This window comes from Phascolarctos cinereus, unplaced genomic scaffold (genome assembly GCF_003287225.1).
Source record: "Phascolarctos cinereus isolate Bilbo 61053 unplaced genomic scaffold, phaCin_HiC Scaffold_5;HRSCAF=322, whole genome shotgun sequence".
NCBI lineage: Eukaryota > Metazoa > Chordata > Mammalia > Diprotodontia > Phascolarctidae > Phascolarctos > Phascolarctos cinereus.
This window is the reverse complement of record NW_027555958.1, coordinates 445322254-445339129: the sequence shown is the minus strand read 5'-3', so window position 1 is coordinate 445339129 and position 16876 is coordinate 445322254. Positions and strand designations below refer to the sequence as shown.

At 53.0% G+C, this 16876-nt stretch overlaps 2 protein-coding genes across 3 annotated transcripts in view; both read right to left on the bottom strand.

Annotated features, from left to right (window-relative positions):
- Positions 1 to 1899, bottom strand: part of LOC110200195 (cell division cycle protein 20 homolog) — a 36044-nt gene extending 34145 nt beyond the window's left edge. For both annotated transcript variants that reach the window (XM_020975394.2, XM_020975395.2), the window contains exon 1: positions 1803 to 1899. In XM_020975394.2, coding sequence (XP_020831053.1) covers positions 1803 to 1884 — 82 coding nt within the window. In that variant the 5' untranslated portion in view covers positions 1885 to 1899. The remainder of the gene's footprint in view (positions 1 to 1802) is intronic.
- Positions 1900 to 5405: 3506 nt separating this feature from the next.
- TIE1 (tyrosine kinase with immunoglobulin like and EGF like domains 1) overlaps positions 5406 to 16876 on the bottom strand; it is a 30788-nt gene continuing 19317 nt past the window's right edge. The window contains exons 13-23 of the mRNA XM_020975462.2: positions 16470 to 16763; positions 16176 to 16366; positions 12257 to 12467; positions 11871 to 11981; positions 11594 to 11784; positions 8595 to 8708; positions 8392 to 8462; positions 7569 to 7609; positions 7189 to 7285; positions 6509 to 6608; positions 5406 to 5871 (exon numbers count right to left, since the gene is read on the bottom strand). Of these exons, the coding sequence (XP_020831121.1) occupies positions 5800 to 5871; positions 6509 to 6608; positions 7189 to 7285; positions 7569 to 7609; positions 8392 to 8462; positions 8595 to 8708; positions 11594 to 11784; positions 11871 to 11981; positions 12257 to 12467; positions 16176 to 16366; positions 16470 to 16763 (1493 nt within the window). The 3' untranslated portion in view covers positions 5406 to 5799. The remainder of the gene's footprint in view (positions 5872 to 6508; positions 6609 to 7188; positions 7286 to 7568; positions 7610 to 8391; positions 8463 to 8594; positions 8709 to 11593; positions 11785 to 11870; positions 11982 to 12256; positions 12468 to 16175; positions 16367 to 16469; positions 16764 to 16876) is intronic.

Sequence of the window (16876 nt, the reverse complement as noted above, 5' to 3'; positions counted from 1 at the left end):
GGTGGGCCGCTTTGTGACCCGTGGATCACAGCACATCAAATACAGTTGCTAGGGCTTGAATGGTTTGACACTGCCTTCTCCAGTGGATTAAGGCAAACAGGGTAAGTGACTTGCCCAGAGTCACACAGCTAGTAAGTATCTGAGGTTACATTTGAACTCAGGTCTTCCTGACTCCAGGCCCAGTACTCTATCCATTGAGCCATCTAGCTGCCTCTAGAGGGCCAGGAAGTGCTTGCAGCTTCTGGATGGTCCCAGGATTCGAACCACCAAGGAGAAGAAACAAGGTTAACTCATCAAAGGAACTGCTGGGATAAAGCCAGCTCCCTATTACCTCCCACCTCAGATTCAGATTCCTCTGCCTGGCATTCAAGGCCTTCATATTTGGAATCAGTTCATCATCCTAGCTTTGTCTCTTGTCACTCCTGCCCCTGAATAAACATTCCTGTGAAACTTGGTCCCTTAACTCATTAATAATAATAGGATTATAGCAGTGATTTCCTTGTCTAGGGAACTCCCAGACGAAGAGATTCCCGCTACTGATGCAGCGTGGCACTTTCTCTGCCACTTCTAGCCTTAGAGAGTCTAACTGAGATGTTAGGTGACTTGTCCAAGGTCATACTGTCAGTAGGGGTCAGAGACAAACTCAGGCCTTGTTGGCCTCAAGGCCAGCTCTCCAGCCACCAACCAGGCCCCATTGTTGCCTCTCATAGCTTACTCATTGGCCCTTAAGGTTCACCCTGAAAGGTAGGGAGTACAAGCATTATTGTCCCATTTTACAGTTAAGGAAACTGAGGTTTGAGAGAGGAATCTGAGAGGCAGCATGGAAAGAGCACAGCTCTGCTATTTGCTGGATGACCCTGAGTCTGGGTCTTTGAAGGACTGGATACTCCCTTTCTATTCTAAATCTTGAGTCCCTAAACCCAGCTCCCCTACTCCTGTGCCCTGGGTATTTGAGAGGCAGCTTGGCCTAACAGATAGAGAGCTAACAGCAGGACTGGAAACACCTGGGTTCGAGTCTCCCATCTGATGCCTACTGGCTGGGTCACTCTCACCCTCTCAGGGCTCTAGGCAGATGTCTCAGCCTCTGTATGATTTAGAGAAGGTGCCAGATTGCATTGGTAGAGGGAGGTCCCCGCACTTAGAGAATTAAGGTCTCCTCTCATCCTATCCTGAATGTCCTGCCCTCTTCTCTCTCTGTGCCATCAGGTTTCTGAGGCCTGGGATGCTCTTCTCCCTTCCCTTTCTCCTGCTGAACTCCAGACCGACTCAAAGGTCACCCCCTGTAGGATGCCTCTGTAGATGCCCTGGTCAGTCACAACTTTCCAACATACCCTATGTTAGCCCCCTTCAGATGAAGTGACGGGGGAAATTGTGTATTATATGGCTGCAGTCTTTGCGTCTCCCACAGTGGTAAGCACAGTAGGTACTTTATTGCCGCTCAGTTCCTGGCTGAATATTCCTAACCTCCCCCTCAACAGTGTCACCACCCCCAGGAAAGTCAATGTTCCAGGCCTCTCCTGCTCTCTCTCTCCTCCTCTTTCCAGGCTTTATCTCCCCTTCACTCTGCCCTTCTTCCCTGTATCTCCTCCTTTTCCCTCTCATTCTCTCCTCACCTTATTCTCTGTCCCTCACTCTTTCTCCCTCCTCCCCCTGTCCCTTGTCCCTTTCCCCTTGTGTCCTTCTACCTCTCCTCTGTCCCCCTCACCTCCTTCCTTTCTTTTTCTCCCTTACCTTATGATGCCAGGGCTTTGGGGGAGGGTTTTGTGGGGGGAACACACAGGGCCTCTGCTCTGCCCCCTTACCTTCATTGCTGACATGGGTGGTAGCCCCGCTGGGCAAGAGGAAGAGGCAGCAGATGACTAGGATGAACACCCAGGCTGGCATCCTTTGGGCATGTGGGCTATGCGACCCTGGTCCTCCCCTCAGGAAGCTGGGCCCCAGCTCTTTCTCTACCCCAGGCCCACAGGTTCCTGTCAGATATGGCCCTACGTCCTGTCCCTTTCCCTTTCCCAGCCCCAGCCCCAGCTCTGGGCAGCCCAGGGGCCGGAGAGGAACTGATCCCTGACCACACTGGGGCCCCAGGCTTGGGGTCTGGGAGGAGGAAGTCTGGGGACCTGTGAGGGAAGGTGGGGTAGACTTGGAGAGGAAGGAGGTGGGCACTGGGATAGCCTGGTTCTTTGTCCCCCCTTCATCCCCAACCCTATAGCAGTACAATAGAGGCCACCCCCTACCCATAGGCTGTGGGCCAAGGAGGTCCAGGTTAGCATCTCCCTTGCCCCAGTCTCTTCGGGGGTAAAAAATAATAATAGTATTTGTGTAGTACCTATGTTCCAGGCACTATGCTAAGGGATTTTACAACTATTATGTCATTTGAGCCTCACAATAACCCATGGAGGGAGGTGTTGTTATTGGCATTTTATAGCTGAGGAACCTCAGGTAGACAGAAGTTAGGTGACTTGCCTAAGGTCACACAACTAGTAATTATCTCAGGCCAGATTTGAACTCAGATCTTCATGACTCCAAGCCCAGCACTTTATCTACTGTGCCACCTTGTTGAGGGGGTCCCAGAATCCTGCTCCCAGAGCTCCCTAATGCTGCTAGCCCAGTTAGAGATGTTGGCTACCTACTTAGCCTCTCCTGGTCACCTGTGAGAACTCTGTGGCTCCTCCCTGTACCTCTAACCCTTTTATCACTCCCTGTACCCTGATGGTAAACCTTCTGGGAACTGAGCACCCTTTCCACCCAGGTAGCTGTCTTGAGAGGAACCAGGGACAATGGTGGTAGTAGTGGTGGTGGTGGTGGTGCTGGTGGTGGTGGTGGTGGTGGTGCTGCTGCTGCTGCTGCTGCTGCTGGTGGTGGTGGCACTGGTGGTGGCGCTGGTGGTGGTAGTGCTGGTGGTGGTGGTGGCGGTGCTGGTGGAGGAGGTGGCACTGGTGGCGGTGGTGGTGGTGCTGGTGGAAGTGGTGGTGGAGGAGGTGGCACTGGTGGTGGTGAAGCTGCAAAGAGACTGATTTTGCCTTGATTCCAGGAAAAGCTTCCTCGGGATCAGAGATCTCTGAAGGTAGAAGGGATTGCCTCAGGAGGAAACAGACTCCTCTTCCTTGGGAGTTTTTAAGTAATGCCCATTTGTCAGGTTTATTCTAGAAAGGATGCTTGAGGCAATAATGACAAGACTACCAAACTCCGAGGGGAAACTAGGTGGCACAGGGGATAGACTGCTAGGCCTGGAGTCAGGAAGATCTGAGTTCAAATCCAGCCTCTGACACTTACTAGCTGTGTGACCTTGGGCAAGTCAATTAACCCTGTTTGCCTCAGTTTCCTCATCTGTGAAATGAGCTGGAGAAGGAAACGGCAAATCACTCTGGTATCTTTGCCAAGAAAATCCCAAATGGTGTCATGAAGAGTCAGACACAACTGAAAAAGGACTGAACTGAAAACATAGTCTAAGGTCTCTTCTGAGAGTCTCTGCTCTTATGAGAGGAGGTATTGAGTTCTCTGTCACGAGGGTCTTCAAGCAGAGTCTTGACTTGTCTGGGCTATTGTTGTTTGGATCTCTCTTAGTCTTTTGCAGTAAGGCTTTGGAATCCCATCTCTGGCGTTTAGGAGCTCTGCGACTCTGGGTCATTACTTTGAACTTCAGTTTCCTCATAAGTATTGACCCAAGTGAAATGGGTGTAGTGATGAAGTCTACCTCACAGGGTTACTGTGAGATACAAATGAGATCATTTTTGTAAAATCACTTGCAAACCTTGTTGTTTCTATCTCTACAACATCTCCTGCATCTGTCCTTTTCTCACATGGCTGCCACTCTGGTGCAGGCCCTTATCATCACTTGCTTGTATTATCGTAATAACCTTGGGGAGGGGGGTCTTGCAGCCTCTGTATCTCCTCCTTCCCCTCTCTTTCCCGTAGCTGCCAAAGTGATTTTCCTAAAGCATAGGTCTGACCAGCTCTCCTGCTTTACACGTCAGTGGCTCCCTCTTTCCCTAGGATCCAATACACACCTTCTGGCTTTGGTACCAACCCAGCTTCCTAGGCTTAGTCACACTGTTTCCTCTTCTTCCCATCACACTTTCCTGTTTCAGCCCAATCAGCCAGCGTGCTCATCCTCAAACCTAGTACCCCATCTTCCATTTCCCTGCATTTCCATAGGCAGTCTTTCCTATGCCTGGCACATAGTAGGCTCTTAATGTTTATTGATTGATTGTGCTTTCTACCTCTCCGAATTCCCAGCATCCTTCAGCACTTGTCTCCCATGCCCTCTCCTAGCAGAAACCTTCCTGGGTTCTTTTAGCTGTCAGTGCTCTCTGCTTTCCCCCTTAATGGGCATATATGTATGTGTGTGTGTGTGTGTGTGTGTGTGTGTAATAAAAATAAATAAAACAAAATATAATATATAAATAAAAATTAAAATATTTTCTGTATGAGTGTATATATAATATATATATTTACACATATACATACACATACACACATAAATATATACATATATACGCATTCATACACACACACACACACACATAATGTGGTATGTGCAGCTCCTTTAGGGCAGGCACAATTGTTTCTCTTGTCTTTGTGAGCCCACCAGGCAGGACAGTGCCGGCACAGAGGAGACATCTGCTTAACGTTGCTTGGGTTGAATTGGCCTGGAAAATGTATCTTGACCTCTGAATGGAAGGCACTCTCCCACTGTCTGGATCTGTGTCACAAGTGCCCTCTGTCCCTCCTTCTTACTGTGGGTCTCACTCAGTGCTCTCTCCTGGGTCTTCACCTAAAACACTCCCTCACTTAGTCAACTCCTTTCCATGGGCAGGTGACTCCCAGCCTGAGTTCCTTTAATGGCTTGCTGTCCCTTTAATGGCTGCCTGGACATCTCTACCTGGAAGTCCAGTTGGCTTCCCAATCCCAACATGTCTAAGAGGACACTCGTGCTTTCCCTCCCCAACCCAGCCCTTCTCCAAATCTCCTTCTATACCTTCTTCCCCATCCCTCCAGTTACTCAGATTTGTTATTTTGGAGTCACCTTTGACTCTTGACTGCCTCACTGCCTGTCCCACCCATCCAATCAGTTGTCAGATCTCCATCCATCCCCCTCCACAGCTGCCACTCTTGTTCAGGCCCTCATTATGTCTGCCTGGACCAATTTGACCATCTCCCAGTGGTACCCATATTCTCCTCTCCTCTCTGACCCATCCTCCATCTAGCTGCTAAATAAATTTTCTTGACCTGATGTAGCGGAGAATCATTCCCCAGGAGGGTGATGGTGTGAGGCAGGGCCCAAGTTCAGGCTCCAGGAGTCCTAGTAGCCACCCTGGGATCATATCTGACTCATCTAACCTTTCTCACTGCCCTCCCCCACCCCCAATCTAAGGGTAAGGCCAGAGAGAATTCCACCATAGCAAGACTCTGGGGCATAACCAATGTTTTATTGGCCCTATTTGCCCCCAGTGAGGGCATAGGAGGGGGCAGGGCTACGTGGGGAAGGTATCTGCATGAGGGGGAGGAGTAAATGCAGAGAGAGAGGTTTGCTTATTGGGGAGGGGCAAGTAATAATCCAATGGAGGAGGAGTAGGTGCACTGGAGGAAAGGCAGCAGGAGCTGTCCAGAGCTGGCACAGGGGTCCTGGCACTGCCATCTGTACCCCTTCTATTCACCAAACTAAAAATATGATTCACTGAGGCTGGTTTGGTCCGAGGTCACAGGAGCTTTGTGGTCTCATGCTAGACGAGGTCGACTTGTGTGCATCTGTCCACCAGGGGGCTGAAGGGTCAGCAGGCAGGACAGAGCCACCACAGACCTTCAGGCCTCCTCTGCAGTGGCATCAATACCTGCATAGGTGAAGTTTTCAAACAGTGCCATGTTCACGTAGGCCTGAGAGAGAGGGAGAGGAGGGTGTTGGCATCAGAGGGTAGCTCTAGGACCATCCTCTAGGAATAATCTTCCTCCCTCCCCCTAGTAAGGCACAGGTAACAAGCTACATTCTCTAAATGTCTTGGGGTCCCTTCCAGCCCCAGATTCTACGACTTTGCAAAGGAAGGCCCATCTTCTGGGGATAGGGACAGAGGCTAGGAGGAGAGAGCTGCAGACAATTCAGAGTTATGAAGAATACTTATTATTAACATGCCTGGCCAGGGTCAAGTAAGACATTCAACTGTTTCTCACAAAGTCTGTGGGGAGAAGATGGTGATGTGTGGACTGGATGAGAGGACAGTCAGATGGAGTTAGGACTAGGTGAGTAACGAGGTGTGAGTCTGTGATGGGCTCAGTGACAACCCAGGGAGAAGTCTCTAGGCGAGGGACCCAGGGATCTGTGCTTGACCTTGTGTCAACACTTTTATCAATGACTCAGCTAAAGTATAGACGACAGGCTCATTAAGTTTGCAGAAGGACGGACACACGGGGTGTCAAAGTTAGGATCCCAGAGGATACTGATGGGCTTCAGAACTGAGCTAAATGGCCAGGTTCCAGGAGCTGGCCTCCCCTCCTGGGGCCAGCCAGATGTTCTCACCTTCCTGGCTTCTAACATGCGGCCGAGCTGTAGGGAGATCTGCGCAAAGGGCGGCCTTTCATACGGACGATCCCTCCAGCACTGGCGCATCAGCTCATACCTATGGGGGGAGGTCACCAACCTTCAGACCTGGGAATGTGGGGACATGGACCTCAGGACTGGGGTATGGATGTGTGTGGGTGAGTGTGAGGCATCACCAATCTGCAGATTGGAGGTTTGACTCTCAGATCTGGAGTTTGGGGGAACACTGACCCTCAGGTCCTGGGGGGGGTGGGGTGTCATTGACTTTCAGGCCCAGGAGATGGGAGGTTATAGGTCCTTGGGCCCTGGAAGGTGAGAGGTCCAGGATCCTGAGCTCTGGGGATGAAGAATCACTAACCTCAAGGCCTGGTGTGAATAGTGTGTGTGAGTGTGAGGCATCATCGGCCATGAGACAGGACAGTAAGTGGGAGGTCTCTGCCTTTCAGGCCTGGGAGGTGGGGGGCAGGGTGGGGGCGGGGTGACGCTGACTCAATCTGAGCAGACAGAAGTTCCAGGACCCTCCAGTCCCAGCCTATTTTCAGGCTTGGGAAGCGGCACACCCCTGACTCTCTGCTGAAGTCGGGCACTGCCTGCACTGCAGTCCAAAGGCCTGGGGGCCCTCAAGGGTGTGGGCGAGAAAGGGGCTGGGCCTCACATACACTTCATCGTCACAGTTCCTAGGTTGCTCCATCCGGTAACCCTGGGGCAGCTTCTCATAGAGTTCAGCACACGTCATTCCACAGTACGGTGTGCCCCCTGCAAGAGAAGGCCTGGCCTTAGAGCCGTCCCCTGCCCCCCACCAGGGCAGGGACTGTTCCAGGGAGATTCCAGTAGGGGTGGGTGAGATGAACTAGGGCCATGTGACTGAGCGATTGGAGATAGGTTTCCATGGTTTTGGGGCCTGGAATGTGGGGACTTGGAACGGGGAGGGGGAGGGCAGTGGTTGTAAACCATCTCATGCCTCAGAATTTGGGACTGAGATGGGACGGTTGGGGTGGAAGTGGGGAACATGAATAGAGAGAGGGGCCGAGGGAGTTACCAAGGCTTACGATCTCCCAGAGCAAAACCCCGAAGGACCAACTGCAGAGAGAAGAGAGTTAAGCCTGGGTGAGTCAGGGTGGTCACGCACACACCCCTCCCTTCGAGGGCACCAGCTGGGAATCACTGGGGCCAGACCCAGCCTGATGGACAACAATGTCACAGTGTCCCCAAAGAACAATGCATTGGATGATGTAACAATAAGGCCTTCTCTCCTCCCGGCCTCTGGGCTGGGGAGGAGGTATCCACTGGGAGATGGGGGGAAGGGGGATGACAAGTGTCCTGAGCAAGGATCCACAGTAGCTGAGGGGGGCCAGCAATGTTCCCTAACCCCAGGCAGGTGGAGTCCCTAACCAGACCCTCCACTGGCTCCCCTGTATCTTGCCACTCCTTCAACCCCCCCAAATGTCCTCGTGGCTTTGACCCAAGGGTGCCTCTGGGCTGAGCCCTCAGCCTAGATCTATCCCCAGTGACCTCCACTGGCTCCCTAAGCCCTGCCAGGTTCCCCTGCTCCCTCCCTCTCCCCCAGACCTAACCAGTGCCCTTCTCTTTCCCTCCTGCTCACTCTATCCCCTTCTCTCCCTACACTCACCCTTCAGGTCTTCTCCTGTCCCTCGCCCCACCCCATCACCCCTTCTGCTGTCTGCCCCAGCCTGTCACCCTTCCTCTCTCCTGCTCACCCTGTCTCCTCTCCTTACACCCACCCTGGCACCCTTTCTCCTCTCTCCACCCCATCACCCCGCTCCATCCCTCTCCTGTCACCCTTCTCTCCCCAGCCCCCACATCACAAGTCTGCTTCTCCCCAATGCCCGTTTCTCACTCACACATCACTTTTGGTGGTGTAGACACTATAGTTCAGGGACTCAATGGCCATCCAGCGCACAGGGAGCCGGCCCTGGGATCAAGGAGACACCAAGTGAGAGTGTCAGGAGAGGGGAAGTGAGGCATGCTGGGCGAATAATAGGATTTGGGGCAACTGGGGACTTGGGGGGCCCCTGAAGATTGGGATGAGTGGCCCCAGACTCACCATTGTCTTCTTCACATAGACCTCCTCCCCCCGGGACAGTCCAAAGTCTGCAATCTTGGAGGCCAGATTCTCCCCCACGAGCACATTCCTGGCAGCCAGATCCCTGTGGATGAACTTCAGGGGACATCGGGGCATTGTGGGTCCAGGGATAAGAGCAGAGGGCACAGGGCATAGTGTGGGCCCAGGGATGAGAGCAGAGGGGCACAAGGCATAGTGTGGGCCCAGGGATGAGAGCAGAGGGGCACAGGGCATAGTGTGGGCCCAGGGATGAGAGCAGAGGGCACAGGGCATAGTGTGGGCCCAGAGATGAGAGCAGAGGGCACAGGGCATAGTGTGGGCCCAGGGATGAGAGCAGAGGGCACAGGGCATAGTGTGGGCCCAGGGATGAGAGCAGAGGGCACAGGGCATAGTGTGGGCCCAGGGATGAGAGCAGAGGGGCACAGGGCATATGTGGGCCCAGGGATGAGAGCAGAGGGCACAGGGCATAGTGTGGGCCCAGGGATGAGAGCAGAGGGGCACAGGGCATGGTGTGGGCCCAGGGATGAGAGCAGAGGGCACAGGGCATAGTGTGGGCCCAGGGATGAGAGCAGAGGGGCACAGGGCATGGTGTGGATACTGGGCATGGAGGCCACTGTGAGACTAGGGTGAGAACAGAGAAATACAGGGTATGGTGTGGGTACAAAGTTCAAAGTAGATTGCACAAGTCATAGGGAGCACTGTGAGTGCAGAGGTAGGAAGAGAGGGGGTACAGGGCATATTACAGGCAGAGGCACAGGGGACACTGTGGCCCAGGTGTGAGAGCAGAGGGGCACCGGTCAGGGAGTTCACCGTGTGTCTAGGGATGAGAACGGGGAGGAACAGGGCATGGAGTAGGCACAGAGCATGAGGGCATTGTGGATCCAAGGGTGTGATGAGTGGGGTACAAGGCATGGGGGCCCCAGGGATGAAAAGAGGTTGTACAAGGCCTGGTGTGGGCATAAAATGAGGCGGGGCACAGAAATGCAGGGTATAGTGTGCATATAGGTAGCAGGTCACAGGGATGCCATGGCTCAGGGCATGGTGTGGGCACAGAGAAAGATGGGTCATGAGGGGTTGGTTTAGGGCACAGCACAGGAGGTGCATTGGTTACGGACGAGAGACACTGCTACCCTCTTTGTGAAGGGGACAGTTTTGACTTTCCTAGGAAATGCAGACTGTCTGGATATGGATATCTATCCCAGGTCCTTCAGACCCCAAAGCTTCTGCTTTGCCAGAACCTTCTGGGTTCAGGTGAGTGGGGGCAGACAGGGGGCTCTTGCTGAAGTCGGGCTGGGGGGCATGGAGACATGGGGTTGGTCTGCACTGCCTCAAGAAGGACAAAGATGAATACAGAAGTGACTCCATTCACAGTCCAGGGAGGTCAGATGATCAGAGGTCTAGTACTGCAAGAGGCCTCAGAGGCCTTTCAGCAGAGGCTGAATGGACCCCTGCTGAGGTGGTCATGAGTCGGGGGAGGGAAGGAATTTCTTTAGGGGACAGATCAAACTAGATGTTCCCAAGGCCTCTCCCAATTTTGTGAATCTGTGATCTTGTCTGATTCCTTCACTTAACAGATGAGGAAACTGAGGCCCAGGAAAGTGAAACTGGTCCAAGGTCATAAAAACTGTCAATAGTGCAGGGGAAATTTGACCTCTGGTCCTTTTCCTTTAAATTCAATGCTCTCTATGTTACACCACCTTGCCTCATTGCCTCAGGTCTCCAACTAACTGTGGGTGGAGAGTAATAAGGCCAGCCAGGCTAGCCAGGACCTTTCTGAAAGGAGAGAGAGTCCATTCCCAGGCCCTGGGAAACGGCTTGGGCAGTCCCTGTCTCACTCCTGAGGCACTGCAGATGATTAATGCATCATAATTTGTGATGCCTATGACATCTAATTCGAGATTTCCAATAGGCGGTTCCACCGGACCGACGCTCAGGAGAGAGGTTAGGGCTGGGTATAGAGAACTGGGAATCCTTTGCATAGAGATAAGCTGCTGAGATCTCCAAGTGAAAGAGTACAGAGGGAGAAAAGCAGAGTGCCCAGAACAGAGCCTGCTTGCTCTGCTGCCAGCTATACTGATCCACTTGGCGTTCCTTGCTCACTATCCTCCCTCTCTGACTTCTGTACCTCGGTACTGGCTGGTTCCGATGCTTCACCTCCACCTCTTAGCTCTGCTGGCTTCCTTCAAGACTCAGCTCCCACCTCACCCCATTCAGGAGGCCTCTCCTGGTTCCCTTCCCAAGTTCCCTTCAGTCTATTCTGTTCTTAGCTCGAATATTCTGATTTATACATGTGTCCCCTTAGAATGTGAGTCCCTTGAGGGCAGGGGCAGTTTTTAATTTTTTTTTTCTATCAGTTCCTGGCACACAACAGGTGCTTATTAAGGGCTCGTTGACTGATTGAATTGGATTAAGGGCATTTGGAACATTTGCCAGCCCACAGGCTTGGGGATTTTTCACCCCATGACTGCTCATGGTGCTTGGGCAAGAGAGGCGAGCTCAAAGGCTGTGCTTGGGAGCTCACCAGTGGTGGGGTCCTGAACAGAGTCAGGAACAGGAAGCTGAGCTTAGGAAGGCAAGGACAGAGAAATCCTGAGATGGGAAACTGCTATGTTTGTGCTTCTTCCAAAGGCAGGCAAAGAGAAGCTGGGCTGTCTGCTGCAGCTGCTACTCCTGGACTTCCCAGATGGAGGAAAGAAATACGCCTGGAGGGAGCCAGGAAGAAAAGGGAGAAGAGATCCTTCCCTGGGCAGGAGGGGCCAGTGGAGGAGGAAAGGAAGAAGGGACACTGAGCCTCTCGGAACAAGACATGGGCAAGAGGTTCCTCCCGGGGTGGGCATCCCCTTGTGGGGAGAAAGCTGCTCCCTGCCCCCGCCCCACAGCATGTTTCTAAGTGCTTGCCACTTGATTGCTGTCCCTTCACTTCCCTCTTTCATCAGCCGAGGCCCCCGCCCTCTCTTTCCCCAGCTCCCAATGGGCAGTACCTGTTTCTCACTCAGGTACTGCATGCCCTTGGACACGTCACTGGCAAAGCGCAGCAGTTGCTGGGATGTGAGAGTGGAGGCAGTGCCGTGCTCGTGTGCGAAGGCAGGGTCTGTCTCCAGCACGCGGCTCTTTCGAAGGAAGTCCAGCAGGTTCCCATAGGGTGCGTACTCGATGGCGATGTACAGGTACCCTGGGGGTGGTGAGGTTGGAGGACCATCAGATCAGGGAGTGATTCTGGGGTTGGGGGTTAGGGATCAGAGTGGGAAAGGGCCTCACCTCGGTTCTCACAGGCTCCCAGCAGGTTGATAATATTTGGGTGGTGTCCGAGCTTACACAGCACCTCCAATTCTCCGGCAAAGTCACGGTGGTCATTCTCTGAGGCAAACTCTGGACCCCATGGGAGCCAGTATCAGAGTCAAGGTGGCCACTGGGGTTCCGGGATCAGGACTAAACACGGGCTTTGGGTTGGGCTCGGGGTGGGTTTGACTAAGGGGCAATGAGGGATGGGGGTCAGAACTGAGGTTAAGGGGTTGGATTATAGCTGGGCAGCCAGGGGTCGGGGGTCAAGGGTTAGAACTGGGGTAGAAGCTCTGGGGTCAGGGCTTGCCGAGTTCAGGGATAGGGCGGGCATTGGGGACTGGAGACGAGGACAGGGCTGGGACCTTTGAGCATCTTGACAGCAGCATTCATCTGGAGCCCATCCTTCTTGATCATGGCGCGAAGAACTTGGCCAAAGTTACCCTCCCCAATGAGGTCCTCAAAGGTGATGTCTTCCCACTCCAGCACAGGGTAGCTCAAAGGCTCTGGCTGTGGCTTCGGACGGCGGGTTAGGGTCAACGTCCCAGAGCTGAATTGTAGGACGGTCTCTTCCCCCTTTTGGGGGACAGAATAGACAGTCACTTCAGGTGAAGACATAACACATAGTACCTCCAAGGAGGGTAAACCCTTTAGCTCCTGAGGCAGCCCATTCCATGCTGGAACAGCTCTGGATTAGGACTCTGCCTCTCTGCAGAGTTCACCCATTGCTCCTCATGCAGAACCAGGCTGATTCCCCTTCCACGTGACAGTCCTTCGAAGACCTGAAGATATCTCTCATGGTCCCCCCCAAATATTCTTCCTCCAGGGTAGACAGGCCCAGTTCCTACAACTGATCCTCAAGGATATAGGCTCTGGCTCTTCACCACCCTGCCTACCCTCCTCCAGACATCCCCCAGCTCAACAATGGTCTTCCTCTAGGACTGTGGTTGCCAGAACTGAACACAATGCCCTAAGACTCCAGTTGAGATTTAACCAGGGCAGGACATGATAAAACTACTCCCTCCTTCTTCCTGAACAGAATGCTTCTCAACGTGACCTATCATTCTGTTTGCTTTCCTGGCTGCCATCTGCCACTCATACTGAGTTTACAATTCATTTAACCCTCCCTGCCCGGGTAATTTTCAGCTTTGTGCCATCAGCGAGATTAATGAATGTGCCATGTAAGCCTTTATAAATCCATGGTAAAAATGTTAAACGGGACAGGATGCAACACTGACCCCCCCCGGGTCAGGGAAACCCTGGAGACATTCTAAGTTGACATTGCTTTATTTCTGCTTACTCTTTAAGTTCAGTTGATCGGCTGGCTTTGAATCCACCTGACTGCCCATATCTTGCCGCAAAATAACATGAGATACTTTGTCAAAAGCCTTGCTAAAACCCAGGTAAGATCATAGCTATGGGGGGCAGCTAGGTGGTACAGTGGATAGAGCACTGGCCCTGGAGTCAGGAGGACCTGAGTTCAAATCCAGCCTCAGACACTTGACACTGTGTGACACTGAGCTGTGTGACCCTGGGCAAGTCACCTAACCCTGATGGCCTTGCCAAAAAAAAAAAAAGATCATAGCTATGCCATATCCTTCATCTATCTGCCTGAGGCTATTGCCAGGAAGGGAAACATGGCTAGACTAAAATGGCCAGTCACTGAAATGTTGTTGTGTTTCTTCATGATCCCCACTTGCCTTTCTGCAGGTAATCATGGGACCAGAGAGGGAATTGGAATGGTCCTTTGTGGTCATCCAGCCCGTGTCCTATCTGCCTCCTCACTTACAGATATTCATTGGCTATGCCTTTCATCATACATTTTAGAATTTTGCAAAGAACAGAAGCCAAGCATTAGCCTGGGGGTGCAGACTGCAGGCTCTCCCCGGCTTAATATATTCTAGTGACTCCCTCCCATCTCCAGCATCAAACACAAACTTCTCTATTTGTTTACAGCCTTTATAACCAGGCCCCTTCCTGCTCTTCCACTTGTATGATTTCCTCCACTCCCCCCATTCCACATCCAGCCCAGCTGGCCTCTGGGCTCCTCACTGGTAAACCCTTCAGCACTTCCCTTGAAGCTGTCTTTAAAGACACCCGGTCCCATGCACCTGGCATTCGAGGCCTACCACAGCCTAGCCTTATTCCCTATACTTCCTGTTCTGCCCCTTGCTGGATTCCTCACAATGTCTCATGCTGACACAATGTCTTGTGCTTTCCCACATATCAGTGTGCTTTTGCTCACATTGCACCCTCAGCTCAGAATACTTCTCCACCCACCCCTGAGCTTGACCAGCAGAATTCCTACCATCCTTCAAGGCCCTGATCAAATGTCACCTCCTCCAGGAAACCTTCCCTGATCTCCGTGCCCCAGCCTGAGGTTTGGCTTCCTCCCTCTCAGGCTTCCCCAGCAGGTAATATGCCTTGGTCCCTAGCCAGCAGCGTTTTCTGTATTATGTAAGGGATACCTGGGGAGGTTGCATCCTGTCCCATTTAACATTTTTACCATGGATTTATAAAGGCTTACATGGCACATTCATCAATCTCGCTGATGGCACAAAGCTGAAAATTACCCGGGGGGGTTTAAGTGAACTGTAAACTCAACATTAGTGGCAGATGGTGGCCAATTACCTCTATTCCTGCCCCTCATATTGATGACTTTCCCAAGGGCAGGGACTATATCTAATCTAACAACAACGATAACAACATAGAACTCAAAGGTTTGAAAAGCATTTTATAGATATCTGATCATAAGGATTTGGGATGTGAATGCTATTCTTACTCTCCCCATTTACAGTTGAGGAAACAGACAGGGAGCAGGAAAGTGACTTGCTTAGGGTCACATTGCTAGTAGTCTGAGGCAGGATTTGAACCCAACCCTTCCCAATTTCAAGAGCAGGACTCTACGTCTGGAGTTACCTAGCTGCCCCTGACCCTCTAATCTGACTACTAGACAGCTAGATGTGATCCTTTTCCAGTGTCCTGCTCAGAGCTCTGCACCCAGAAATTGGCCCTGCTGGCTCTTCATCTAACTATGGCAGTCCCTCAAGGTTCTGGCCTGGGCCCTCTTCTCTTCTCTCTCTACTTTGTCACTGGGTGACCTCATCAGCTCCCATGGCTGGAATGATCATCCCTGGGTAGATGAGGTCTAGATCTCTAGAATTCCAGCCTCAGTCTCTCCCATGAGCCCCAGCCCCAGATTACCATCTGCTTCCTGGACATCTCCAGCTGCATGTCCCAGATCCACCTCTTCTGACTACTTTAGGACTCCTGACCTCATGGCTCAGCACCAAAGTGTCCTCCTGGATGTTCTCATTCACTCCATACCCACACCCAAGCTGCTGTCAGATCAATCCCAGCCATCTCCTGCCTCCAGTCACATGACTGTGGTCCAGACCCTAGACTGGGGAATGCATTCCCCCTTCCTCTCCTCCCCCTCCTGATCCTGAGCTTCCTTCCAGGCCCAGCTCAGCTGCTCGGTCCTTTCCTGACCCCCTTAGTTACCAATGGCATCTTTTTCCTCTAATTACTGCATCTAACTCTTTCTGTGTTCGTGCTGTTCTTCTGCCACCTCCCCAAGGTAGGAAGAGAGATGAAGCATTTATGAAGGGCTTACTCTGTGCCAGGCCTTGTGCTAAGCACTGGGGGTACAGATGCAAATGAAAAAGATAGACAGTGCCTGCCCTCTGTGAGCTTACATTCTAATGGGGGTAGGATAACATACAAAAGAGAGATGGAAGGCAGTGAACTCCTTGGGGATGAGGACTCCTTTGGGTCTTAACTCTACACCCAGGGCCCTTGCGCATTGTAGGTGCTTAATAAATGTCTCCTGGCCTGGCCTGGCCTGGCCTAACCACCCAGGCTTTGGTGGAGGGCCCACAGCACTGGGCAGAAGGCCGAAGTGAAGAGGAAGGAGCCTCAGAATCTGAGGCAGTGGGGCTCACCAGGCTTGAGATGGACCTCTCGGCTAAGACATGTCCTTGTCTCAGGTCTGGTCCAGCCTGACCTCCCCACCTCTGGGAGTCCCCATCCTTGCCCTCCCCCTGAGACCCATGGACAGACCAATAGAGCCCCACGTGAAGGTATGTATGCACATAGGACCCCATGGCTAGAGGGCACAGGCCCATTGGCATAAGAACAGACAGACCCATTGTGATGGGCAGAGATGAGGGGGGCAGCAGCATGCCAAGCTGGAAGGAGGGACTCCAACATGCATAGACACATCCATGCACCCACCCCCGGCCTGCTGTAGGGAGCCCCATGTGCAGGGCCCAGGCCACTGACCGAGCCTGACTGGTACGTGAAGGTCCGCCTTCGATGGAGGCAGCTTTTGCGGATGCAGACTAGGGCCAGCAGTGCAGCCAGAATGGTGAGGCACGTGGCTGATACGGAGCCCACGATGGCCAGCACCAGCTGCTGGTCCAGGCCAGGGCTGGCTGTTCGGCTGTGCTGGGCCGGGCCCTCGTTCTCCAGTCCTGGGGAAGGAGACAAGGAGGGGGATGACCAGAGCTGGCCAGGGCACGGAGTGCTGTGGGGGCCCAGCCACGGCTTCCCCTAGAGAAGGGACCCCTGCCTCACCATTGCCCAGAGTCGTCTCCTCTACTACTTCGCTCCAATCTCCCGGGCCCTGAGCACTGGCTCGAACCCGGAAATGGTAGCACGTGCTGGCGTTGAGGCTCTGGATGACAGTGCTCTCCTCGGCTCCTTCCGTGTCTACCCACAGTGGCTCCCCAGACCCCCCAACAGCCTGCAGCTCCACAATGTACTTGGCAATGGCTCCAGCTGGGGTCTCGGGACGTTGCCAGGTCAGCCGGATCGCTGAGTCTGACAGAGCCTCGGCTCGGAGCAGCCTTGGAGCTGGGGGACCTGGGGAGGTCGGGGGAAAGGACAGCAGAGGACTGGTGTCCTCCAGGCCTTCCCACAGCCCTACTACCTCCCAGGTCCCTTAACAGCCTTCCCATTGCGACCCCTCCCTTCCCCTACTC